Source organism: Petaurus breviceps, unplaced genomic scaffold (assembly GCF_028583685.1).
Source record: "Petaurus breviceps papuanus isolate PSGF00001 unplaced genomic scaffold, PetGlider_PUasm1.0 90919, whole genome shotgun sequence".
In the NCBI taxonomy this organism is placed as follows: Eukaryota; Metazoa; Chordata; class Mammalia; order Diprotodontia; family Petauridae; genus Petaurus; species Petaurus breviceps.
In genome coordinates this window covers 24,185,558-24,212,456 of record NW_027187378.1, presented here as the reverse complement: position 1 = coordinate 24,212,456, position 26,899 = coordinate 24,185,558, and the positions used below count along the sequence as shown (strand labels likewise).

At 38.0% G+C, this 26,899-nt stretch overlaps 1 protein-coding gene and 1 pseudogene across 2 annotated transcripts in view; one reads left to right on the top strand and one right to left on the bottom strand.

Annotated features, from left to right (window-relative positions):
- LOC138151977 (zinc finger protein 184-like) overlaps positions 1 to 4,312 on the top strand; it is a 20,385-nt gene extending 16,073 nt beyond the window's left edge. For both annotated transcript variants that reach the window (XM_069075583.1, XM_069075584.1), the window contains one exon: positions 1,057 to 4,312. In XM_069075583.1, the coding sequence (XP_068931684.1) occupies positions 1,057 to 2,633 (1,577 nt within the window). In that variant the 3' untranslated portion in view covers positions 2,634 to 4,312. The remainder of the gene's footprint in view (positions 1 to 1,056) is intronic.
- LOC138152185 (zinc finger protein 184-like) overlaps positions 1 to 26,899 on the bottom strand; it is a 124,050-nt pseudogene that overhangs the window by 70,581 nt on the left and 26,570 nt on the right.

The window sequence follows — 26,899 nt, the reverse complement described above, 5'->3', positions numbered from 1 at the left end:
GTTACATTTTCAAGGTACAGAACTAAAGTTACCAAAGTGGCCACTGGGCCTTAAACAAACACAAAGTACATAGCATTATCACTTCAATTCAGAACAAGAGTTCAAATAAAGTTCTGGGGGAAGGGGAGTGTCCTTCCCCTCACACAGCTCCAGCCCCAGCTTCCAAGCACAGAGAGGGGGCTGGGCAACAAAACCAACAAGTGGGGTCCCTGGGGATCCAAGGCACTTCATCCCACCCACCATAGTCACAAGTCCATCCTCCCCCTGGGTCCCAAACTGTGGGATGCAGCCAGGAAACACATTCAGTGCCCCTGCTTTGCTGCTCAGTTCTTATCTTTTCCTGTGGCTGAATTCCGAACTCCTGGGCTCCTTCTCCTCCCCCTGGGAGACATTTGAGACTAATTAAGAGGTAATTGCAATAGTCTAGGCAAGAGGTGATGACCTGAACCAAGGCTGAAGTTGCCATCTACATAAGAAGAAAAGGTCAGGTATGAGAGATGGAAATGTAGAAATATCAAGATTTGGCAACTGACTGGGTATTAGATGTGAGAAAATGAAGAGTTGAAAGTAACACTAAGGTTATGAACCCAAGACTTTAGAAGAATAGTGGTTCCTTTAGTAGAAATAGAGAATTTTTGAATGGGGTAGATTTGAAATAATGTTTTCTATTTTGTATATGTTGGGTTTGAGATGAGGAAGGTCTAGTGGCAGTATTCAAGAGAGATTTAAAGTGAGAGAGTTTGGAGGTAGAGAAACAAATTAGAAACCTCTTAAAATCTAGGCATAGGTGGTAGTGACCTGGATCCTAGTCTGCTCTTCTTAATTTGGTTCCATTCTTATCTTGTACTCCTTCCTGATGGGTTCTCTTATCTGGGTTTAATTTATACACCGTTGTTATTTTACTTCTCTCCTGATATTTCCTATCTCCTTCATCAAATACAAGACACTATTTGTGGGCTCTCAAAGAAATATGTACATCATATACATTATTTTCATTTTTATCACTGAGTACAGAGAACAAGACGCATTTGATTTTTTTTTTTTAATTTCTTTTAGACTTGGGGACCAGGACTGAAATCAAGGAAGCTGCAAAGCAGGATGTTCCTGAAGAAGGATTATCTCAGGAAGTGATCATTCAAAGATTCACAAGGGATAGTCTTTGGAATTCTAAGTCAGACGATGCCTGGCAACGTGAAACTTGGTTACAGGGGCAGCTGAGAAACCAGGAAACACATTTAAGGGAAATGGCAATTAGCCACAAGCAATCACCAATCTGGGAAAAAGACCATGGGGGTAATGACCTTGGAAGAAGTTTCAGTTTAAGTTCCATCCTTGTTACACAACATAAAGTTCCCGTGGGAGACAAATCTTATAAATATGATGCAAATGGAAATAACTTCCAACAAAATTCACTAACAATTGGCCATCAGAAAATTGATTTGCGGAACAAACCTTGTAAATGTAATGAATGTGGAAAAGCCTTCCGTTATCACTCAGAACTTACTCGACATAGGAGAACTCATACTGGAGAGAAGCCCTATGAATGTAATGAGTGTGGGAGAGGCTTCAGTCAGAGCTCATCCCTCACTCTACATCTGAGATTTCACACTGGAGAGAAACCCCATAAATGTAATGAATGTGGGAAAGCATTTAGGCACACCTCATCTCTTGTTAAACATCAGAGAAGTCATACTGGAGAGAAACCTTATGAATGCAATGAATGTGGAAAGGCCTTCAGCCGGAGTACACACCTTACTGAACATCAGAGAATCCATACTGGAGAGAAACCCTATAAATGTAATGAATGTGGAAAAACCTTCAGTCGGAGTACTCACCTTACTGAACATCAGACAATTCATACTCGAGAGAAGCCCTATAAATGTAATGAATGTGGGCAGGCCTTCAGTCACACCTCCTCCCTTGTTAAACATCAGAGAATTCATACTGGTGAAAAACCCTATGAATGTAATGAATGTGGGAAAGCCTTTAGTCGAAGAACACATCTTACTCAACATCAGACAATTCATACTGGGGAGAAACCCTATGAATGTAATGAATGTGGAAAAGCCTTCAGTCACATACTGTTTCTTACAAAACATCGAAAAATTCACACTGAAGAGAAACCCTATGAATGTGATGAATGTGGGAAAGCCTTCAGTCATACTTCATCTCTTATTAAGCATCAGAGAACTCATACTGGAGAGAAACCCTATAAATGCAATGAATGTGGGAAAGCCTTCAGTCATACTTCATCCCTTAATAAACATCAAAGAACTCATACTGGAGAGAAACCCTATGAATGTAATGAATGTGGGAAGGCTTTCAGTCAAAGTTCATCTCTTGCACTACACCAGAGTTGTCATACTGGAGAGAGACCCTATACATGCAGTGAATGTGGGAAAGCCTTCAGTCACACTGCATCCCTCATTAAGCATCAGAGAACTCATACTGGAGAAAAACCCTATGAATGTAATCAGTGTGGGAAAGCATTCAGCCAGAGTTCATCCCTTATTAAACACCAGAGAACTCATACTGGGGAGAAACCATATGGATGTAATGAATGTGGAAAGGCCTTTAGCCAGAGCTCATCCCTTTTTAAACATCAGAGAACTCACAGAATCATAAAATATTAGCATTGGAAGAGTCCTCCTTGGTCTTATGGTCAACCCTCTTCTTCAAGGTCACCCAGCTGATAAATGGCAGAGCTAGAACCAAAAGCTAGGTTTCCTGATTCCCAGTCCTTTGCTCTTTCCGCTACCCCACATTGCCTCTGCCTTATACTGTTCAGAAATGTCATGAATTAAAATATATGGTGATAACAGCTCACATTTATATAGTATTTAAGGTTTGTAGATTGTTTTTTAACAACAGCCCTATGAAGTAGATAGTAAAGTATTATTTTTAAAATAATTTTAAAGATGGGGAAACTGAGGCTCAGAGAGGCTAAGTGATTTATCCAAGGTCACACAGCTAGTAAGTATTAGAACCAAGATTTGAATCCTGGTCCTTACATCCAAGCCCAGTGAGCTTTCCATTACCCTGTGCTGCTTACACGTATGAATTCCATGTATGGAAAATAATCTTCATTGTCATGGTCCCTTGTCATGGTTGAGACCAAGGTGCCCTAAAGGAAAGGGAATGGATCAGAGGATTCTGCAAGAATGTGGGGTTTGCTGACCTTGTGACACTCATCAGAGCCATCTCCCTTTGATGTTCTTTGTCCAATATTTCTGGCATGTCAGCAGCATGGCTTGGCACATAAAACTTGCCAGAAGAACAATCACAGCACAAAGGAAACCCATAGACACAAAGAACATCTAAGAGCACTCACTCCCCTTGCATTTATTGTGAGTAAGCAAGATCCTATCAACCTGCCTCCGATTCTTTCCCTTTTAACCCCATGAACCCTTCACATGTGGTATGACTAGAACCAACTTTCAGACACAAAGTGAAAGTCTTTTACATTCTTTGTGCACTGGCCACAGCCAGAAAACCCTCAGTGCCCTGGAGCACAGCTACTGCTTTCCTGCTTTTACTGACTAACCCTGAGCTCTTCCTCACTATACCAACATTAAGTCACTTCAGTCCTTACTGCATATGGGGAATTTAGAAGGGGAGCACTGTTTAACAATGGCTATAGCATAGCCTTGAATATAATTTACCCTTATATATCAGGGACATCCCACTGAGAGTAAGGAAAGTGTCCCTTATGCTTAGTCACAGCTATTCCTCTGCTCAGAAACCTTCAGTGTTTCCCCCTCAGCCTTCAAAGATAATGTCATTAACTTGGCAGTCCAAGGGTTAACATAATCTTGCTGCAATTTTCTCCTGTCTTCAGCCTAACAGGTTTGCTCTTTTCTGGCTGATCCAACTTTCACTTTGTTGCCTCAGCACTTACTCATAGAATTCTAATACTGCAGAATGCTTTCCCCATCAATTCTCTGTCCATCCTACAAAAACCAGCTCAAATCCCACCTCTCTAAAAGACTTTCTTGACCTCCCTCTTCCAGATTGAGTGACTTTCCCCTACTCTGCGAATAAGAAGAGTAAGAATTATTGTCTGTAGGATTCATTTGGTAATTAATCTTGTACTTTCTTGTGGTGTCTATTGTTGACTTGAACTGTTATTTAAATACTTAAATGTTATTTAATTTTTCACACATGAAGCTCCTTGAGAGCTGGGACTGTCTTATATGTGTCTGTAGCCCACATAGCACTTGGCACAGTGCCTTGCACATAATAGGTGCTCAATACAATTTTATTGATTTGGCATCTGAACTTTATGAAAATAAAATAACTTGTTTTGCATTCATTTTCTTATTCTGCTTAAAAATGACTAGACTTTCTAATGGTTCGTTTTTTCTGTCTAATCATACTTCAGAGAATAGGGAAAATTTTCCTTGTAAGGAACCTCAAGGCCTGTAGTTCACCTAAAGCACCTAAAAAGTTTCTTCTCCTAATAAATTGTTTCTTTTAAAAGATAAATATTATAAAACTTTTTAGGGATGGGATAGAAATAGGAGGAAACTTTCTATTTGAAGCAATGAAGAAAATGTCTTTTATCCCCAGCTTTTACATTACAACAGACGTTGGGATGGAATGAGGTTGAGTGAGGTACTACAAATTAATCTTTTGAAGAACACATCCTTTGCTCTTGCCTTTTGAAGCAATTTCTCAATGATATCCTAAAACTTTTCTACTTAATTATTGCCTTAAAGTTCCTGAGTTAGTTCTCTGCTCCATCAGTATTAGTATAATTAGCTTATAAGATCCTCTAGGGTAAGAACCACATCTTAACAGCTATTGGATAATTCTGGACTCTGTTATAAGGGTTTCATAAATGCTTACTGAAAGACAACCAACATTTTTATATTTTAATCTAAGGAGACTTTTATGGAGGTAATTTATTATTCTACGCTCAAGCTTTGGCTGCTTAAGAGGAAATTAGCCAAACTGTGGCAGAGTCCCTATATTACTTTGGGTGTCTCTCTAACACAAGACATTTTGAAGTAACATTCATAGGAATCCTGAAAAAGAAAATGCCACAATATGATAAAACACAATTTGGGTTTAACGTACTTCATCTGAGCATTAATCACCTTATCTTTCCTGAAGACCCTTGGGAATTGTTCTTCTAAAACCACTCTTCCTTCCCTGACCACTCCCTTAAAGGGCTCTCTCTCCTGAAGTAATCAAAGTGACCACCTCCCTCAGATCACCAACCTAATCCCTACAGAGTGGGGAAAGAGCAGAGCTCTTAGGTGAATCATAACTCATCCTTTCTGGAGATAAAGAGGGCAAAGTTCTTAACTAGATGAGGTATTTCTTGTTCTATTTTTAGTTACAAACCACTGTTAAGGCTTTTGGTCCAGCCTTAGCTTTTATTCTTGATCTTTTACATCTTTTCCTAAAGGGAAAATTCTGGAAAGGACTTTAGACTGGAGACAGTTATTTTCTATTTTCAGTTGAACTAAAAGGGAGGGTTTTTGTATGCTTCCAAATTCCTCTCCTTTTTGTGTTGAAGCATAATTTACTGATCCAAAATAATAAATCTTTGTTTTAATACATTAGATAGTTACAGCAAAGCAGTGAAATGACAAGAACTATTCTGTCTGTTGGAACACTATGCCAAGTGATATAATAGAATTGAGGGCATTGTCTTGAGACAGAGAGCAATGCAATTGGTAGAGACAAAACTTGGCACTCATATATGCACAAGGTGGTCCAGTTTGAAAGTATTTGGAACATAAAAGTAACATTTTTTCCTATGGGCCAATGGATAGCCTGATTCCCTTTAGCCATGGCTATTACAGAATAGAGATTCTTTTTCTGTATACTGATACTAATATAATCATAACTCTCATCTGGAGAACATGCTTTGTATTATTTTTCAATGGAAAAATCAGATCACATCCTGCAACTACATCCTCATCTCAGACTTTTGTGCATATTTCATCTGTTCAATTGTAAAGGTTTGAAAGGTCCCTAATTTCCATTTCATGTTAAATACATGATTTTATCACAGACCATTTATGAGCAGATTAGGCTCTTAGTGGTTATAAAGGTCCCATTCCCTTTATTTAAGCAATTCCCTCTCTTACCCTCCATCCTTCTTTCACCATCTCTCCCCTGGACGATTGCAGCAACTTACTGATTGGTCTTCCTGCCTCAAATCTCTTGCCATTTCGTTCCCTCTTCCACTCAGATGTCAAAGGGATAAACTCCAGTGGCTCCCCGTTATCTCCAAGATCAAATATAAAATGCTGTTTTACTTTTAAAGCCCTTCATGACCTGGTCCCTTTTTACCTTTCCAGTCTTATTATAACTTTACTCCCCTTGAATTATTCTACCATCCAGTGACACTGGCTTACTTACTGTTTCTTGAATAGAATGCTGTCTTCCAACTTTGACTTTTTTGCTGCCTGTCTTTTATGACTAGAATCCTCGCCCTCCTTTCTATTTCCAATGTTCCCTGACTTGCATCAGTACATCTAAATCTCACTTGCAAGGGGCCTTTCCCACCTACCACCATGCCCCTATTGTTAGTAACTTCCCTCTGAGATCATCCATTTACCTTTACCATGTATGTATCATTATGTACATAATTGCTCCTTGAAAAGCATAGACTACATTTTTTTTTCCTTTCTTCGTATGTCCAACACTTAGCACAGTGCCTGGCTCATAGTAATTGCTTAATAAATGCTTGTTGATTGATGACTTAATCCCAGTACAGACTTTCTAGCATCCCTGAGGCAAGTACCAGATTCCTATAATGGGACCATAGGCAAGAAAGGTGCATTGTGAGTAGCTGTCCTATCAGTCTGAGAACCGACAGGCATAACTTCATGGCGATAGGGTCAAATGGGATTCTTGAATTTTCAGATCAACAGTGATGAGTTAGGGCATTGGTTATGGGTCACAGCTGGTCATTCAAGAAATTCTGGACCTCTGCCCCATTGGAGTGTCTCACCTATTTGATTATCTCACTCATTAATGAGAAGAGTTTTTATGTAGTTGCTGAGCACAGAAATGACGGTGATGATGATAGCTAAAATTTATATAATGCTTACTATATGTGACATATATGTATATATATGTATAAACACAAATGTGTATTATGACATTTATATAGTGCTTATGGTACCGTGCTGGACACTTTATAATTATCTCGTTTGAACTTCACAACAACCCTGGAAGGTAGGTGCTATTATTATCTCCATTTTACAGATGAGGAAACTGAGGTAAGCAAAGGTTAAATAATTAGCCCGGAATCGCACACAGTGAGTAAGGATCTGAGGCTGGATTTGAACTCAGGTCTTCCTGACATATACTCTATCCACTGTGCTACCTAGCTGCCCAAATGATGTGGAGCTCTCCCAAATCCACCTGGAGCTGACTCAATAAGACTCCTGTCATAAAGACAGCAACATTTTCTAATTGCTTCTTGAAGGTAGGGACCATATTTTTACCTTTCTTAATATCCCCAGACCTTAACCGCAGTGCCTAGCAGTAGTAGTAGTAAGTGTTCGTAATGTAATGTAATGTAGTAAGTGTAATACATGCTTGTTGACTAAGTAACCAGTTGTACCAACTAGTGTTCTCTTTCTAGGCCTTCATGTATTTCTATTATGAAACTTCAGCATTGGCTTTATTACAAACATATTCAATGAAATCTTGATTTTAATTGCTGAAATCAGGCTTTCAGCAGCCAGTTTGTTTTGTTTTGTTTTTTGGAGGGCAATTGGGGTTAAGTGATTTGCCCAAGGTCACACAGCTAGTTGGTTTTTTTTTATGTTAAGTGTCTGAGGCAGGATTTGAACTCAGGTCCTCCTGATTCCAGGGCCGGTGCTCTATTCACTACGACACCTAGCCGCCCCCAGCCATTTATTTTTTAACAGTAATTTGGTTACAAAAATCCTTACGCAGTTTTCTTTGTGACTCCTTTAGAATCTATGTTAACAGTAGGGTAGACTCCAGTTCATCCTAAAAATATATATAACTGTAATAAGAACATAGTCATCATTTCATCACTTAGTCATTTGAATAAAATCATATGAACAAAGAAAAAAATTCTCTCATATGCTGCTCTCTTTGTCTTGATTTTGTTTCTCAACATTATGTTGAACTTTTAAAGAAAAATTTCAACCAGTCTTTTTTCAACCAATTTTTTTACTACCACACCACCAAAAAAACCCCATCAATTTCCCCCTTTCCTCAAGTGCATTGTGCCAAGCATGGGAGCAAGTAGGGGTCACTTTTGACAAACTCTTGTCAGAAAAACAACAGATTCTAGACTAGCTAATAGAAGAAATAAGATGTTCTTCCTAAAGATTAAAAAAGGTTACAGAACTTGGCTACAGAGGGAGTAAGCTTAGATCTCCTGTTTTTAAACTGCCCATCTATCTTTGACATAATTTTGGATCCTACTTCTGAAAAAATCTCTCTTCATACAATCTACAAAAGCAAGGATACCCAAGTTTGTTTGTGGTTTGAATTGTTCATTTAGCTTTTTAGTATCCTTAGGTTTGTTGCATTCATTCAGGGAGTAATTTAACATGCTGGAATATCTCATCAAGCGAGAAGAGGTCTTCAGGCTACTACTATATGAGATCCTGTTACAAACATAAACTGATACATGTTTAACAGTTTTAAAGATAAATTGCAAGTCACCTTAATAGACTAGGTCAGGTTCCCCATCCCTGGGCTAGAGCAATATAGATTAGAGTTCTATAAATTACCAAATTTATCTTTTAAATACAACATAGGCAGTCTATTTGACATTTTGATTACATTCAAAGTATTCTGGTTCTTGAGCACTTTACTATTTTTAAAATGTGTTCTAGATAGGATTTCTAGCTTTCCAATTTCTGCTGTATTATTTGCCAAATTAGCTTTTTCACACACTGGGATTATATACATTTGAATACCTATAAAATCAGTAAGAGCACTTTGTCTTCAAAACAATCGTCTCTGCTATATAATAATAATAACTAGCATTTATATAGGACTTCAAAGTTTGCAAAGTGCTTTACATATATTATTTAATCCTTACAGCAACCCTGGGAAGTGAATGCTATGATTATTCTTATTTTACAGACAAGGAAACTGAGACAGACAGAGGTTAAGTGACTTGCCCAGAGTTACACACCTCAGACAGTCCTGACAGGTCAGATTTGAATGCAGGTCTTCCTGACTCCAGACCATTGATGAGGAAATTGAGGTAGAGAAAAGTTAAATCACTTTCCCAGTATCACACAGCTCGTATCTGTAGCAGTTCTTGAACTCAGATTTCCTTGACTAAATGCAGTTCTCTTCGTGATATGTCACCACCTAGCTCCAATTCTGATTCAGAAATCAGTCACAGGATTACGATCAAGGAGGCTCTAGCCTCTTAATGTTCCAAATGAATCACACTAGATGTCATTCCAAAAACCAACAATGCTTCTACACAATTCTCTCATCCCACATATCCAGTTCATTTCCAGATCTTACCATTTCTGTCTCCATAACATAACATCTCTGTGTATATATCCCTCTCTTCATTCAACCAGCTCCACCCTAATTCAGACATTCATTACCCCACACCTGGACTATTTCAGTAACCTTTTGCTTGGTCTCCTAGCCCCATATTCTTCCTCTGTCATACTCTACTCAGCTGCCAATCAGATTTTTCTGAAGCATAGGTCAGTGGTTCCCTATTACTTCCAGGATAAAATATTAAGTCCTTTGGTATTTAAAGTTCTTCATAACTTGACACCTTCCCACCTTTCCTCTAAAAGTTGCTTGAGTCCTGAACAGTATGGTCTTCTTATTTTGAGGCCTGGTATTGTATCCAATGAGCCACGTAGCTGCCCCACATGTATGGGCCTGGCATATATTAAGTGTTTAAGTGTAATTAATTAGGAACAGTTAGATGGTGCTGGGCCTGGAGTCAGGAAGACCTGTCCTCAGACACTTACTAGCTGGGTGATCCTGGACAATCACTTAATCATTGTCTGCCTCCGTTTCCTCAACTGTAAAATGGAGATAATAACATCTACTTAACAGGGTTGTGAGGAACAAATCAATATTTGTAAAGCACTTTGTACAGTGCCTAAAAGATAGCACACACTATATAAATGTGTATTTCCTTTTCTTTCCCCTAATAAATACAACTGAATGTACTTCTTTAACCATGAAAGACTGGAAAAAAGATTTGGGAAATCAGTTGCATAGAAGTTGATAGATGAAGCCATGTAAGCAAATGAGATTTCCAAGTCAGAGTGTAGAAGGAGGAGAACAAATGAATAATGATTAAACTTTAGAGACTATTTCCATTTAGGGAGTGGGACTAGGAAAATGAGCAAATAGGAAGACAGGGTTATAAAAGAATGGAGACAATATGGTGCTATAGAACTCAAAGTAGAAGAGATTCAAGAAGGGTGGAGTGATTAATAGTGTTAAATATAGGGGGGAATTCAAAGATAATGAAGACTGGTCAAAAGTTTTTAATCTTTAGATTTATGATTTGTTGAAGAGCACTATTTCATTAGTATGGCAGTAATAGGGCCCAAAAGCCAGAGTTCTTAGTGGTAAACCACAGATTTAAGAAGTTTGGCAGCGAATGGAAGAAAATATGTAAAAAGGTAGTTAAAAGGTGCATGAGTTCAGTGAAGACTATTTCAAGATTGAGAAGCCCTGAAAAATATTTGATGTTTGTTTGAAAGAAACCATAGTAGAGAATGATGGAAACCATAGTAGAGAATTGAGGAAACAAGACCGTGAGTGTGACAGGAGTGTACAGCATTGAACGTACAGTTGAAAGGGTTATTCCTGGAAAGAAGGAGGGCTCCTTTTCCTCTGAAATGAGTGAAGGTAGAAAAGACAAGTGGGAAAAAAGATATTCAGGTGTGGAAAGAAAGGAAGATGGCTCAATTCACAGCTGATAGCCTCTATTCTGAGTAAAATAGGAGACAAAGTTAAGCTTACAGTAGATATGAGATGGGATTAAGGGTCTGAGGTAGATTGGGGTTTTGAATAGTCATAGTGGGGAGGATGGAAATTGTAAAACAAAAATAAAAAGTACACAGTAAAAGCTCATGACTTCTTCTACCTACACTGTGGAGGATTACAAGTGGAAAAGGTGAAGCCTGGTCATGATCCAGTACTGGAGATTTGCATCAAAGAAGTTGTAGTATCTCAAGAGCTAGAAGGAATACCAGAGGCCATCTTATCATGTAGGAGGTGGTAATTGCACTGAACTTCCTTACTGTTTCTAATCTCATCTAGCTAATAGGTCACTGTTTGACCTATCCTATGCAATTACTCACAGGAGGTCCAGTGACAGATCTGATGTTTGTTGTTTGAAGAAAGAGCTAAGGCAGATGCTTACTAGTTGGGTGACCCTGGGCAAGTTAATCTCTGCCTCTATTTCCTCAACTGTAAAATAAGAATAATCATAGCACCAATCTCCCAGGGTTGTTGTGAAGATAGAATGGGATATTTGTAAAACACTTAAAACAGTACCTGTCAGATAGTCGGGGCATATAAATGCTTATTACCTTCCCTTTCCCTAATAGGGAAATGTCTTTTGGATATCTATCTATCCACATATGCATAAATGTATATACATATTATATGTGTGTATATAGTTATATGAGTGCGTGTGTGTGTGTGTGTTAGTTGTCCATATATCTTGGATACCAAATCCTTACCTCAGAAAATTTATATATTTTTTCACATTCAACCACTTGCTGTCTTTTCCTAGATACATTCGTTTGTGTAAAAGTCTTCCAATTTCATGCAATCAGAATGATGTTTTATCTTTTACAGACCTCTATCCCTTGTTCAGTTAAGACTACATCCCCTATCCATAGCTGTGAAATGCATGTTATCTCTTTTTTTAAATGGCATGATGCTTAATATTAAGGTCACATATCAATTTTGAATTTATAACGAAATATGGCATAAGGTATTTATCTAAGTTTAATTTCTACCTTATTATTTTCACATTTTCCCCAGTGGTTCCTATCTAATAGGAAGTTCTTTCCTAAGTAATATATGTTTTCAGGTTGATCACTGGGTTATCGAATTCCATTGTATCTGATTTTCTCTTATAGGATTAATGCCACTGATTTCTTTATTTTCTTAATCAGCACCACATGGTTTTTGATGACTGCTGCTTTATGCTACATGAAGTCTGGAAGTGTTATTATTCCTTCATTTCTAACTTTTTTCATTATTTCTCTCATATTCTAGATCTTTTGTTTTTTTTTCAAATTAATTTTATAATTTTGTTGGGTGCTATAAAATATCCCTTTGATAATCTGATTGGAATACCATAAAAACTATAGATTAACTTGGTAATATTATTATTTTTATTATATTGACATGGCATATTCATGAGCACTGAATATTCCTCTAGCTATTTAAGTTGTTCTTTATTTCTCAAAGAAGCACTTTGTAATTGAATCTATCCAAGGATTGATGCTGTTTTAATACATTGGTCCCCAAGTATTTCAATTCATTTTGTATTTATTTGGAATGAAATTTCCCTTTCTATTATCGCCTCTTGAATTTTGTTATTCTGTAGAAATTATGTTGATTTTGGGAGTTCATTTTGGAACTTTCAACTTTGCCAAAGATATTCTCTCAATGAGTGTCTTTGATGATTCCTTAAGATTTTCTAAGTAATCCATAATATCATCAGCAAATACAGATGGTTTTATCTCCCCCTTGTCTATCTTTATGCTTTTCTTATTTCATGCTATTACTAGAACTTTTTAGAATTACAAGAAATTTGTTTATGATGTCACCTTTATTTTTAAATATATATTCTCCCTTACACCTTCCCATTGAGCTATCCCTTGTAACAAAGATTTAAAAGACAAGGGAAAAATAGTTCAGCAAAATCGACTCAAGTCTGAGAGCCTATGCAATGCTGCAAACATATAGAATCTCTCACATCTGTGAAGGAAAATATATTCTTCCAATTTTTCTCCAGAGCCAAGCTTGGTCATTACAATTGTGCAGCACTCAGTTTCTTTGTTCTTTCAAATTATATTGTGGCCATTCTGTATACTGTCTTCCTGGTTCTGCTTACTTCATTCTGTATCAGTTCATATAAGTCTTCACATGCTTCTCTTAATTCTTCATATTCATGGTCTCTTGCATTGAGTTTGTGTAAAAATATTTAAATTTTATAGTCAAATGTGTGTTTTATTTTTTCTATTTCTCAATTCTTTTGTCATAAATTTATTAATTCTCCCCCTAATCATAATTCTGCTTTAGAGTTGAATCTTGGGTTTCAAATCTATTCTCCCACTCTGAAATGAAGAGAAAACAAAAATGTCATGTTTTCTATACCGTTAAGAAGGAAAATGTTGCAAGCAGAAAGAAGATAAAGAAATTAAATGTCTTCTGAAGATTCATGGTAGTGGCACTTTTATGTGTACATATATATATACACAAATATACACATATACATATATGTTGGGGGGGGTAGCCTGGGAAGGAAGTGATCTGGGAAGTCACAGGGATTTTAAGTGGAGGCATAGGGGAATTGATTGCCATTTCCTTTCCCATAACAAAGGTATACTCAGTTAATTACTGATCCCAGAGCAAAAGGTTGAAAGAGGGGGTGGAGCAGATGGCAGTAGTCTTAGTAGGGATGGCAAAGGACTGAATGGGATGTAAAGCATGGTCTGAGGCCAGGTAGATATAGTGCAGGGGTGGGGAACCTGCAGCCTTGAGACCACATGTGACCCACTAAGTGCAGCCCTTTGACTAAATTTAAACTTCATAGGACAAATCCCCTTAATAAAAGAATTTTTCCTGTAAAATGTCAAAATGCCTGCCCAAGACCTATATTCACACTACATTATAGTGGGCTAGATATATTTGCACTCACCAGTCAGGACAGCTCAACCCTAGTGAATCAACAACTCCAAGGAAGTTGGAGGCCTGGGCTGGCTTAGTCTCTGGAGGTCATCTGGAGAATATTGCTTCAAATGGGGAAGGGGAAGGGAAGGGCAGGAAAGATGGCAATATGTCCGGGCATGCAAGCACAGGTTTACTGGTAGATGACTGACTGGGACACAAAGAATGGTGTGAAGTCAGCTTAATGTCCTACAGAAGATTTGAATGTTCATTATAAGCTGTTTTCCAACAGACTAAAATAATTAAAAATCCCGATATGCATTTAATGCTTTTAGCTATAGGGTCCCATTGATTTGAGGTTCTAAACCATTAATAGAGGGTATAGTAGGGGAAGATTTATGTCTTAAAGGTGATGAGGAAAAGTGAAGTTTCCTTTTGAGTTGTACCTCTCTCAAGTTGAAGCCAACAAGGACAGCAAGAGACATTTCTTGAGAGGTTTTTAGTTAATTTTGTATTTTGAGTACTTGAGGCCAGGCTCATGACATACCACCTACAGGCCACTTACTCAGAGAGTTTGGTAGCAAAAGAAAGGAGAAAATCTAAATAGTAAGCAGAAAAGTTAACAAGCTTAAACAATGGGTTTATTTAGGTTAGGGGAGTCAATATTAAGTTTTTAATGGGGTTTGTGGTCCCACCTTGACTCTTGAGCATTAATAAAGTGACAAGTCTGGCTGAAGTTTTCCCTCAATTCACGATATTCCTAGGATTATTCTTTGGCATAACGTCGTTGATGCTGAATAACAGATGACTTGCGACTGAAAACTTTCCCACATACACTACATTCATAAGGTTTTTCTCCAGTATGAGTTATTTGATGTCGGTTAAGGTGCCTTCTCAAGTTGAATGCTTTCCCACATTCACTGCATTCATAGAGCTTCTCTTTACTATGAATTTTCTGATGTTGAGTTAGTGATGATCTGTCAAAGAAGGCTTTCCCACATTCATCACATTCATAGGGCTTCTCCCCAGTATGAATTCTCTCATGTATGATAAGAGTTGAACGGTCAAAGAAGGCTTTCCCACACTCATTACATTCATAGGGTCTTTGTCCTGTGTGAGTCATTTGATGTCTCCTAAGGCTGCTGCTATGTCTGAAGGCTTTACCACATTCATTACATTTGTAGGGACTCTCTCCAGTATGAATTCTCTGATGTCTGGTAAGATTTGAGCAGTTAAAGAAGGCTTTCCCACATTCATCACATTCATAGGGCTTCTCTCCAGTATGAATTCTTTCATGTATGGTAAGGGATGAACAGTCAAAGAAAGCTTTCCCACATTCATTACATTCATAGGGTCTTTCTCCTGTGTGAGTAATCTGATGTCTCCGAAGGCTACTTCTATGTCTGAAGGTTTTCCCACATATATTACATTCGGGGCCTCTCTCCTTAATGGGATTTTTTTGGTCATTTATTGACATTTTCTTGAGATTTCTCTTATGGGAAACAGATTTTTTCCTTGTTTTCCCTTCAGAGTTTTCTCTTTGCTTCTCCAACGTAACCTCAGGTACAGTAACTTCTCTTGTGAATCTTTCCACTAATATTCCTGAGGATTCTACTTCTTCAGAAATGCTTTGCTCTGGAGTTGACCCCTGGGTCTCAGGTTTATTCTCCCTGTCTGAAACCAAAAGAAAACAGAAATCAATGTGTTTCATGTGCTTTTTAAAAGGAAAATCTCTGGTGGAAAGTGGATAAGACAAAAAATGTCTCTTTGACCACCCACATTATTGGGATAGTCTTCTAAATATCCTTATAAATTGAGAAGAGGCTAGAAAATAGGAGATAAAGAACTGGGGAGGAGGGAAAGGTAAAGAGAAAGATGAGCAAAAAATATGACCAAGCCTATCCAGGAGTTAAGATAATCTCATTCTTATCATCCTTGAGAGGAGCTATTGATGAGGAAAAATATCCAAGAATGAATAAATATGAGGACATGATGTGGGAAGATAAAACATTCATTGAAAAAAGGGATGGTTTCTAGAAAGGATGAAGAAATGGAAAGAGTTGGGGGCTAACAAAATAAAAATGAAAGCAGAAGAATCACAGTTAAGGAAAGACAAATCTTCCACCACCCCACTACCACAAAATGGGAAACAGCTTTCCAGCATGGGTCCTGAACATCAACAATCTCAGCAGCCTTTGGGACCACTAAGAAGGCACCCTCACTAACCACCTGGGCTATTATTTCCATTAAGTCTTACCTATCAGTCTTTCTCTTACTCACCCAAATGGGTATTTCTTGAAACCTCTCCCTCTTCAATTCTTTGTAAATCAAGCATCCATGGCTCTTCTCCTTGCTCCAACTGAAAGATCACATCAGGTTTAGAAATGGGGAGCCCTATTTATAAAGAAGGGAATGAAACACAGTAGTTTGTCCTGGAGACACAAAAATTGTTCCAAAAGTCAATCCTGGCCTTTTTTCCTTCTACTATACTTTGCTTCCTCCCTACTGAGAGAGGATAGGAAAGCAAGGAGTCACAGAGATTTCTGAAGGAGGTTCAGGCTTATTTCTAGAGTCTTTGGGAAAAAAGGACAGGAAAGTTACCTCTTATGGGGAGAGAAGAGCTACAAATGAAGCTGCTCATTTCTAGCTACCGAACCATTAAATGTAGAATTTGAAAAAGAAATCTTTGTTCTGAATCATAAACACAGTCGAGCAATTCAGAGGCTCTCCAGACACATCAGTTCTCTTTGGTATTCCTGCACCTTAAGGAGTTGCTCAAGATAGAGAACCCTTCTCCCTTTATATAGCTACTCTTTAGACCTTGCCTTGTTATTTTTACCCATGGGCAAAATTAGTATAAACTTTCTTTAGTCTATTTCCTATCCTTATCAGGGTTTACCAGTTCTTATACATTATTTTTATCTTTTAAAAAAATTACTTTAAAAAATAAAATCTTTCTTTTTTTTAGCAACCCTATCCCTAGCTCCTTTTCCTTTCCATCCCCTATGGTTGAAAAATAGAAAAACAGGGGTGGCCAGGTGGCTCAGCGAGTAAGAGCACTGGCTCCAGTGTTGGGATGACCTGGATCAAATCCGGGCTCAGATACTCAGCACCACACCCAGAAATAACTGGCCATGTAACCTTGAGCAAGTTACTTAGCCCCTATTGCTTTAAAAAAAAAAAAAAGAAAGAAAAATAGAAAAACAAACCCCTTATAACAAATATGCATAGTCAAACAAAATAAATTTCCACATTGGCCTTGTCTGAAAATGTCAATCTTATTCTGCATCTTGAATCCATCAGTCAGAAGGTAAGCATCACACTTCATTATTAGTCTATGGAATTATGGTTAGCCATTTCACCGATTTCTCAAGTTTTTCAAAGTTCACACTGATTTTCTGTATGGAGCCCTTCCTACCCCTCCCCTCTGATTGCTTTAAGAAAAGTAAGTTTTTCTTCTGCTTAGTGTTCAGGGTTCTCCTTAAGCTGAATGTGAAGAAGAGACTGATGGATTTCTCACCTCCAACTTTACTTTAGGTTCTCTTACTACTGGCTTCTGCAGATTCTAATTTTTCCTCTCCTGTATTTCCTTACCATAATCTATAACACAGGTATTTCAGTTTCTCCTTAATGCTAGTTGGATGTTCGTTATATGTTTTAAGGTGTTTGAGGAAGGAGCTCTTGAATTCTGGACATATCAGTTTTTAAATCCATATGTGACTCTTCCCTGTTCTGACCCCTTTCTAGTCTTTCCCTCAACTTCCAAATTAATGTGCTCTCTCTGACCTATACCTATTCTTCCTGTTATTATTCTTGAAATACTCAGACCTTCTAAGGTCCTCATCTTCTCTAGAATATTATTATTTACCTGTTCCTTGTGCAGTCAATAGGACCTTATGCTCACCTTCATATTTAGATAGCAGTCACTGTAATTTCAAAGTATTTACTATGGACATTAAGGTTCACCACTAAAGTCTCATTTTGATTCTTCAACATGAGATAAAGGTAACCCTGTGTTTTCAAAAGTTATACCAATTGAGCACAAACTCTGCCAGGTTCCATATTTATCTGGTTGGACCAGTTCACAACTCTATCAACAATGCATTAGTTCCTCTATTTTACACATCCCCTCCAGCATTTATTTTCCTTTTCTATCATTTAGTCAATCTGATGGGTATAATGTGGTACCTCTGAGTTGTTTTAATTCTCATTTCTCTAAATATTAGTGATTTACAGCATTTTTTCATGTGACTATTGATAGCTTTGATTTCTTCTTCTAAAAACTGCCTGTTTGTATTATTTGTGACCATCTATCAATTAGGGAATGATTCTTATTTTTTACCTCCTGTGATCTTCTCTATCTCTTGTTTGATCATAAACTCTTCCATTATCTATAGATCTGACAGCTTATTTTTCCATGCTTCATTAATTTGCTTATAATGTCACCCTTTATGTCTAAATCATGTATCCCTTTTAAGTTGATCTTGGTGTGAGATGTTGGTCTATGCCTAGTTTTCACCAAACTTGCTTTTTTCAGCAGTTTTTGTTGAACAGGGAATTCTTGCCCCAGTAGCTTGGATCTATGAGTTTCAAATACTATGTTACTGTGGTCATTTACTTATATATGTCATGTACCTAATCTTTTCCACTGATTGACCACTCTTTTCTCATTCAGTACTAGATTGTTTTGATGATTACTACTTTGTGGTTTAGTTTGAGATCCGTATAAGCACTTAATTTTAGAAAGTAATTTAATTATTTCCATTATGCCAAAAGGATATTTTCTTGATACTATATAGCTTCTGAATTGCAGAATGAAACTAAGCTTACCCAGTGAGATGAGGTTTCTATAGTTCTCCAACATTACATCTCTATACAAGTCCCTTTGAGCCGGGTTCAGTTGCTGCCACTCCTCTTGGGTGAAGCTCACAGCCACATCCTTAAATGTCACTGATTCCTGAAACAAACATATCCTTGCTCACCCATAGACCCTCCCCCTGGGAAAAGAGAGTTGATTAAATGCACTACAGATATACTGTGTTTCCCTGATAATAAGACGCTGTCTTATTAATTTTTTTTTGGACAGAAAAACACCAGAGGGCTTATTTTCAGGGGAGGGCTTATTTTAATGAACATTGACAGCAATTTTAATAAACAGGTAAATGTGAACAAAAAAATGTACCTTTATTCAATAATGAATTCAATAAAGAACAGGATGACGCACTCACTGCTACAGCTCTGATTGGATGCAGCTCGGAGAGCTGCGTGTGTTTCACGGGGGAGGGGGGGACGGTGCATACAGAGGGTACCGTAATGTAGCATGTAGCGCAGGGGATCACCTTCACTACAGTAGCAATCTCAATAGGGCTTATTTTCGGGGGAGGGTTTATTTTAGAGGAATCTTACACAGTAAGGGGAGGATAGGTCTTATTATCGGGGAAACACGGTAGATGAGTAGACAGGAAGTAGGACTGATGACATCAAGGGCTCTAAATACTCTGTTCTTTGGAATAAGGCAGAGGACAGAGGCATGTGGCCTAAGCAGAAAGTATCTGATCTCCAAGTCACTGTGCTTATCACTGGGCCACGCTGAGGGAAGGCACTTGAGGAGGGAGTATTCTTTACAGTCTGTCGCCCAACAAGATGGGGCAGTTCCCTAGGGATAAAGAATGGGGTGCCCTCATTCCTGACATAGATGCTTCATGATGAGGACAGAAAAAGTATACATATTTTGGACATTGTTACTGCATTTCAGGAAAAGGAGAGGAAAGATCAATTTACCTGGGGCCTGGCTGTCAGCAACACAGGAGCCATCTTTTCTTCTGTATTTCCGGCTAGGAAAAACTCAAGGTCCAGAAATGCAGGGCTGTTGAAAGAGAATGAGGACACAAGGGTGTCTGGACTTGTTTTGCAATTCCCAGAATCTCTACACAACAGCTTGGTATGATTTTTCCTACCTTTTCCATACCATATAAAGACAGAAGACAGAAGGAGCCGAGGCACAGCTGCCCTGTACTTTCTCCAGATAAGGGAGAAGGATCAAGGGACCTGAGATGTTGGTTCTGGGCTTCTAATCCATTACCAAGAACAGTTTGGTTTCTGAGTCAGGAATGTGGCTTGACTTAACAGCTCTGTCCTGGTTCAATTATTCACTGACTCTGGAATCAGAATACCTGAGTTTAAATACTGCCTTTGTCACTTAATATCTGTGTGACCTCGGGCAAGTCACTTAACTTCCCTGGATCTCAATATCCTCATCAATAAAATGAAGCTAGTTGGATTTGATGGTCTCTAAGGTCCTTTCTTTTTTTAAAAAATTTATTTACTTTTATTTTACAACATTCAGTTCCATAGTCCCTTGAGTTTCATTTTTTTCTCCCCTTCCCTTCCCTCCCCTTTCCCCATCACGGTGGCATGCACTCAAAAATAGGATCTACAAATATCTTCACATTAATCATTAGTCAGGTTGTACAGAAGGATTATAACCGATGGAGCATTCAGACTCCACATCTCTTTTTCTGGATGTGGGTATCTCTTTCAGTCATGGGTATTTTGGAGTTGTCTTATAACTTTACATTGCTGAGAGGGACCCAGTCTATTGAAGTCAGTCGTCACACATACATTGTTTCTGTGATTGTGTAGAGATTTCTCCTGGTTCTGCTCTTCTCGCCTCTAAGGTCCTTTCAAGCCCTATTTCTTAACATCTGGTTCTCCAGCCTCCTTCACTTACAGAAAACCATTCTCATTCTCTTCCTTGTTTCACATATTTTATGAAGCATTAAATCTCTGACTTCCAAAATGGCCTCAAGGACACATGACACAGAATCAGAGAGGGAACTGAGTAGCTGTGCCTCTGATGATCTATGTTACCATAGCTTCTCATCTAGTCTCTGGCTACCATGTGTGATTAAAAAAAAAAAAAGCAAAGGGAGTGAGAACAGAAACCACTCACCAAAATCTGTTTTATGACTTTTAGTGACACTTACTATCACAGAACCAAAGAATCTAAGAAGGCAAAAGGATCTCAGAGGCCATCTACTGTTCTCGGTACCTGAACAGAAATCCCCTCCAGAGCATGCCTGTCCAGCAGCCAAACAGTCTATGGGGAGCTGTACTAAGGGGGAACCTATTCTCTCCTGAGGTGGCCCATTCCACTGTTGGATAGCTCCAACTGTTGGAGGTTTTCCCCACATTGTGCCTAAATCTGCTTTCTCATAGCTCTTACCCAATGCTCCTTGACCAGGATCCAAGCAGAATAAGTCTAGCCCCTACCACATAAGTTATCCATATCCCCTCTAAACCCTCTCTCCTTCCAGCTAAATATTTCTAATTCCTTTCCTTGATCCCTGTATAGAATATTTTCTAGTCTTCTGTGGATATATTAAATGGGCCTTATCTCACTCAAATTGAGAACCTGAAAAGACCTTGTACTAAAAGGGCCAGGGTCTCCCATTGCATCCTGGGCCATCTCCAGTCGTCCTGATGAATATCTGGTCACTGGATCCAGATGGCTCTGGAGGAGAAAGTGAAGCTGGTGACCTTGCACAGCCCTCCCTCTCTCAAACCAAAGTCAACTGCAAGCCAAGTCATCATCTCTCTGATGTCATGGTCCTCTTCGAGAACGAAGGACAAACACAACAACTACAAGCAAGTGCCTAGAGAGTGGGAGACACCTCCCCCATCATGCATTCTGTTTTCCATTAGAACACACTTAAGTTTTTCTATTGACTAAAACTGTTTCTTTTTTTTAAATACAAAGACTCTAATATATAAAAAGACAGATTATATATGAAACCATGAACCTCTATTACAGTTTTCCTTTTAAAAAATGCATATTATTATTGTACTTTAGGAAATGATAAACATGAAAAATACAAAAAAAGCAGGAAGAATTGTATAAACCAACACAAAGTGAAGTAAGGAGAACCAGGAAAGTAATATGCCCAATAACTATAACAATGTAAATGGAAAGAACAACAAAACAGGTGAAAAAATGCTGTGAAATTATGACAAAGCTTGGCTCCAAAAAATTAAGAAAATACATCTTCTTCTATTTTTTGCAGAGATAAGTGACCATTGCATATGTCAGACTCAAAGTGTTAACTGGTTCCATTAAATTTTTTTAACAGAGAATATTTTTATGGGACAGAGATTATTTTACATATACATATATGAAAATGAAGGTGACATAAAAACAAAAATACTAATAATTTTCAAAATTTCTCCTAAAACTTATATTTAACAAGACAGTAAATAAAACTGTCTTTAACTGAACTCATTTTCCTTTCTAATGTGTATTTTTTAATATTTTATTGATGCTTGTTCTTTTTGCATTTGTTACTTCCAAAGATCACACACTCCCCCCCCCCCATTTCCCAATACGACTTTCCTAAAATGTAGTACTCAGAGAACTGAACACAGCACTCCAGACATAGCCTTGATCAGGGCAGAGAATTGAAGGGTGATTGTCCTCGTTGTTCTGAACAGTAGCCTCTCTAGACACAGCCTTTGAAAGCAAGCGTTTTTTTGGCCTTTTTGCCATATTCCATTGCCGCCTCACAAAGAGCTTGAAGAAGTTGATTAAAACTTTCAAATCTTTTTTCATAGGAAATGTTGTCTAGCCATACCTCGACCTTCCTGTGCCTGTGCAACTGAATTTTTACTTTTTTTTTTTTTTTTTGCTTTTTGGAGGGGGAAGGCAGGACAGTTGGGGTTAAGTGACTTGCCCAAGGTCACATGGCTAGTAAGTATTAAGTGTCTGAGGCCAGATATGAACTCAGGTCCTCCTGACTCCAGGGACAGTGCTCTATTCACTGTGCCACCTAGCCACCCCTGCAAATGAATTTTTGAACCATATGTTTAACTTTACCTTTATCTGTATAAATATATCTGCCACAGCTAGGTGGCACAGTGGATATACATTTGAAATCGGGAGTACTTGAGTTCAAATCTAAGCTCAAACACTAGCTGTGTGACCCTCATCAAATCACTTCACCTGTTTGCCTCAGTTTCTTCAACTGTAACATGGGGATAATAGCACCCACCTCCAAGGGTTGTTCTGAGAATCAAATGAGATAGTAATTGTAAAGCACTCAGCACAGTGCTTGGAACAATAGTAAATGCACCATTAGCTGTTATTATAATTATTAAATTTAATCTCATTTGATTTATTATTCAGTCCTATCATGATCCTTTTGAATCTTGACTCTGCAACCTAACCTATTACCTCTTTCTTTAAACTTTATATGATTTGTAGATTTAAGAAAAGTGTCATTTATGCTTTTGCATTATTTACAGATTGTTGGACTGTCTAGGGCCAAAGACTAAATAAAAGACTCCGATAGAGAAATCCCTCCATGGTGTCAATGACTTACTGACATCTTCTCTCTCATTCTGGATATTCAATAGGTTCCAAATACACATAATTTTGTTATCATTTAGCTCAGGCTTTCTACTTTTTGCCATGGACCCCTTTGGCAGTCTAGTGAAGCCTATGGACTACTTCTCAGGATAATGTTTTTAAATGCTTTAAATAAAATTCATCAGTTTATTAAGGAAACTAATTATATTGAAATAATTATAAAAACATTTTTAAAAAGAAGTTCATGGAACTTTGATCTAGCTCAAACTGTTCCATTTTATCTAGTAGCACCAAATTAAACTTTGTTGAAATCTTTAAATCCATATATTATGTGGATACCATTGCTCTGATCTAGAAGTTTATTTACCTTGTAAAAAAAGGAAATAAGTTTAATCTAGTATGGCTCGATCTTAATAAAGTAATGCTGAAATTTAGAGACCAACAACCTCCCTTTCTAAGGACTGACACTACCAACCCTTTAATAATCAGCCCTAGAATCCTGCCAGGAATTGAAGTCAAGCTTCCTGACGGTTTGTAGAGTTCACCTTCTCTCTTTTAAAAATCAGAATATCTGTTCTTTTTTAGTCCTTTAGCAACTGATTCTCAAAGATCTTTCAGAGATCACAGACACCTATTCAGGAATCTGCCAGTTCTCTCTTTACCTAAGATGGAATTCTTCTGGCCCTGGTGACCTGGATTCTTTAAGGGCTGAGAGGTGCTGCCTGACTGTCTCTTCATTTATCTTTGGTTTCCACCCTCTGGCAAAAATGTCTGTTCTACCTTCCCATTCCGAAGGTCATTCCCCCTAAAAAGGAAAAGCAGAATAATATTTGAGTATTTCATCTACCTCAGTGTCATCTATTGTTCCATCTGTCTCCAATGATAATTACATACTTTCCTTGGGACTCCTCTTGACCCAAACATAGCTAAGACAAACAAATAAATTAGCCCCCTTTTTGTTGTCTTTAGCTTTCCTTGCCAGCCTCATCCTGGGCTTGAGAATAACCCATAGAATTGTTATGACTGTGCTTTTCTGTGAAGTTCCATATTTTACACATCTTTTTAAAATATAAGTTTGTTGATAAGTGCCCTAGGGAACCACATCAGTCTTTTTGGGGAACTTGCCCTTTTTCTTCCTCACAAAAATAATTTCCTTATATGTCGTTAGCATTCTTTTTGTTTTATTTTGCACCATTTTCTTTTTGATTTTTTTCTTTTAAGTATTATGAACTTGACAAAGGTCAAAAAATACGAATATTTCCCTATATAAAAATAAACAGAAAAAGAGGACTGAAGATAAAACCACAAATCTTTGTTACATGTAGTTTGGGTTTTGTCTATATATTTATTTTTTTTAATAAGTTTTTTATTTATTTATATTTTTTTTTGGGAGGGCAATTGGAGTTAAGTGACTTGCTCAAAGTCACACGGCTAGTAAGTGTGTCAAGTGTCTGAGGCCGGATTTGAACTCAGTTACTCCTGACTCCAGGGCCGGTGCTCTATTCACTGCGCCCCTAAAATACATTTTTTATTAATATCTTTTTTATATCACATAGTCTCCTTCAGTATCCTTTCCCCACCCCCTCAAAAACATTCATCCTATATAACAAATATTTTACCAAGACAAAAAAAAAAAAAGAGAAAACCAACATAACTGCTTAATTCATTAAAAAGTGTGAAACTATGTAAAATGCTCAACACTTATGGACCTCCTACCTCTGCAAATGGGTGGGGGGAGAGTGTCTTCTCCTATCTCTTCTTCAGAGCCATGCTTGTTGTTTAAAATTTTACAATATTCACCTTTGATTCTTTTGGGTGTTCTTTCCATTTGCATTGTTGTAGTCACTGTGTGCATGTTTTCTGGCTCTGCTTACTTCACTCTGCATCAGTTCATATAGACCTTTCCATTTTTTTCTGTTTCTAAAGTAATATTATTGTCCCAACACTGCCCTGCTTGTTTCTTCCCCTTATGAACTTCATTCTCCTCCCTTTTGTAACTTAGAAAAGAACGTTGATGCTTTATTACAAATAGGACAGAATGAAGTTACTGTCTGCAATAACTCTCTCCCATTATACGGAGTTCCCCATTACACTTGAAAGTAGACACTGTTTTGTTGTTTTTGTTTTTTAAACTTTCTTTGTAGCTTCAGTGTCTGGTTCTTAGCAAGGGTTTAATAAATGCTTGGTGACTTGACTCTCATAGTTCCTTTTTCAGTGGATGTCTTTATGCTACACACTTAACAGAAACTATTTCAGACCATACACTGTGTTGTCATTTTACTTCACAGACCCGACATCTGTGCTTTCAGCCTTTCCTTAGAAGAATCAGAGATTCACAGAATTTAAAGTTGGACAGGATCTCAGTTGGTCATTTAGTCCAGTGGTCATCCAGATCCTACTTAAAGTCTTCTAATGACCCCCTAAATGTTTTATCTATACTTTTAGATCATACTATACCATAAGTAACACTTAATAAATATTCCTTGAAAAGAATTATAAAAACAACTTAAATTTATACTAGTTAATGTGATTACATATTTAATGAGATACATAATCATGATGGTACATGGTAAAAAGATTAATACAGTAAATACTTTTACTAAAAAAAAAATTCAAGCATGTCTAGAGTCAGCTAGCAGAAAGATATTCCTGAGAGATTGAAAGAAAAATGTTTGTGGCCTACAACTCCTTAATGTGCCCAGGAGATGGTCACTGTTCTGCTTTCCTGTTGCTGAAAAATCTTATTTTAGATGCAGATGTTGCTCAGGCTTAAGTCTCCCAAGTAAAACTCAAGCTCCTTGAGGGCAGGGACTGGTGTTTTGGTGTTTTTTTTTAGTATTCCCAGGGCCTGAGTGTCCTAAGTACATAACAAATGGTTGTTGAATGAATTGAAAGGTACTGAAAGTAGTCACTTTACAAGATCTCAGAAAACCCAGAGAGAGAGAAAGGAAGCTGCCCAGGATTACACAGTTAATGAGCAGAAGCACCAGGATACTACCTGGATCTGATACCCAATCCAGTCCTCTTTCTGCCACATCCCATTACCATGCTGAGGTCAGCAGCAAGGTCCTTCTGTGGACTCAAGCTGGGCAGTGATATGCTGAACTCAGAAAGATTATGTTGGGCTGAGGGTGGAAGAGACTGGAGGCAGGGAGACCAGCTGGGCAGATGTGCTGATCAGCACTGAACTAGGGTGCCAGCAATAGGAATGGAGAAAATTGTTAAACTGCAGAGCTTCTCCTAAAGGATAAAATGACTTGGTAACACACTGGGCAGAAAGGATGGAACAAGGGGTTAGTCAAAGTCTAGAAGACTTCTTCTACCTGGAAGGTGCCAGACTCCTCCAATTCAGTCATTTTATTCATCAACAAGCGCTTATTATATGCCAGGCACTGTGCTAAACACTGGGGAAACAAAGAAAAGCAACAGATGGCCTGTGCCCTCACAGGGCACACACTCTACCTCCTGATTAGTTCAGGCACATTTGTAGAAACCCACGCAAACACCGCCAGGCACAGTACAGTGTTCCACACTGGGCTTCCTTTAAGGCTTAGCTCAAATCCCACTTTCTGCAGGAGGTCTTTTCAAGAACTGGAAAAGTCTTCCCCCTACTCCCGTCCCTCTGAGACTCCCTCTCATTTACACTGTATTTAATTTGTAGGCACAGCTGTTTACACGTCG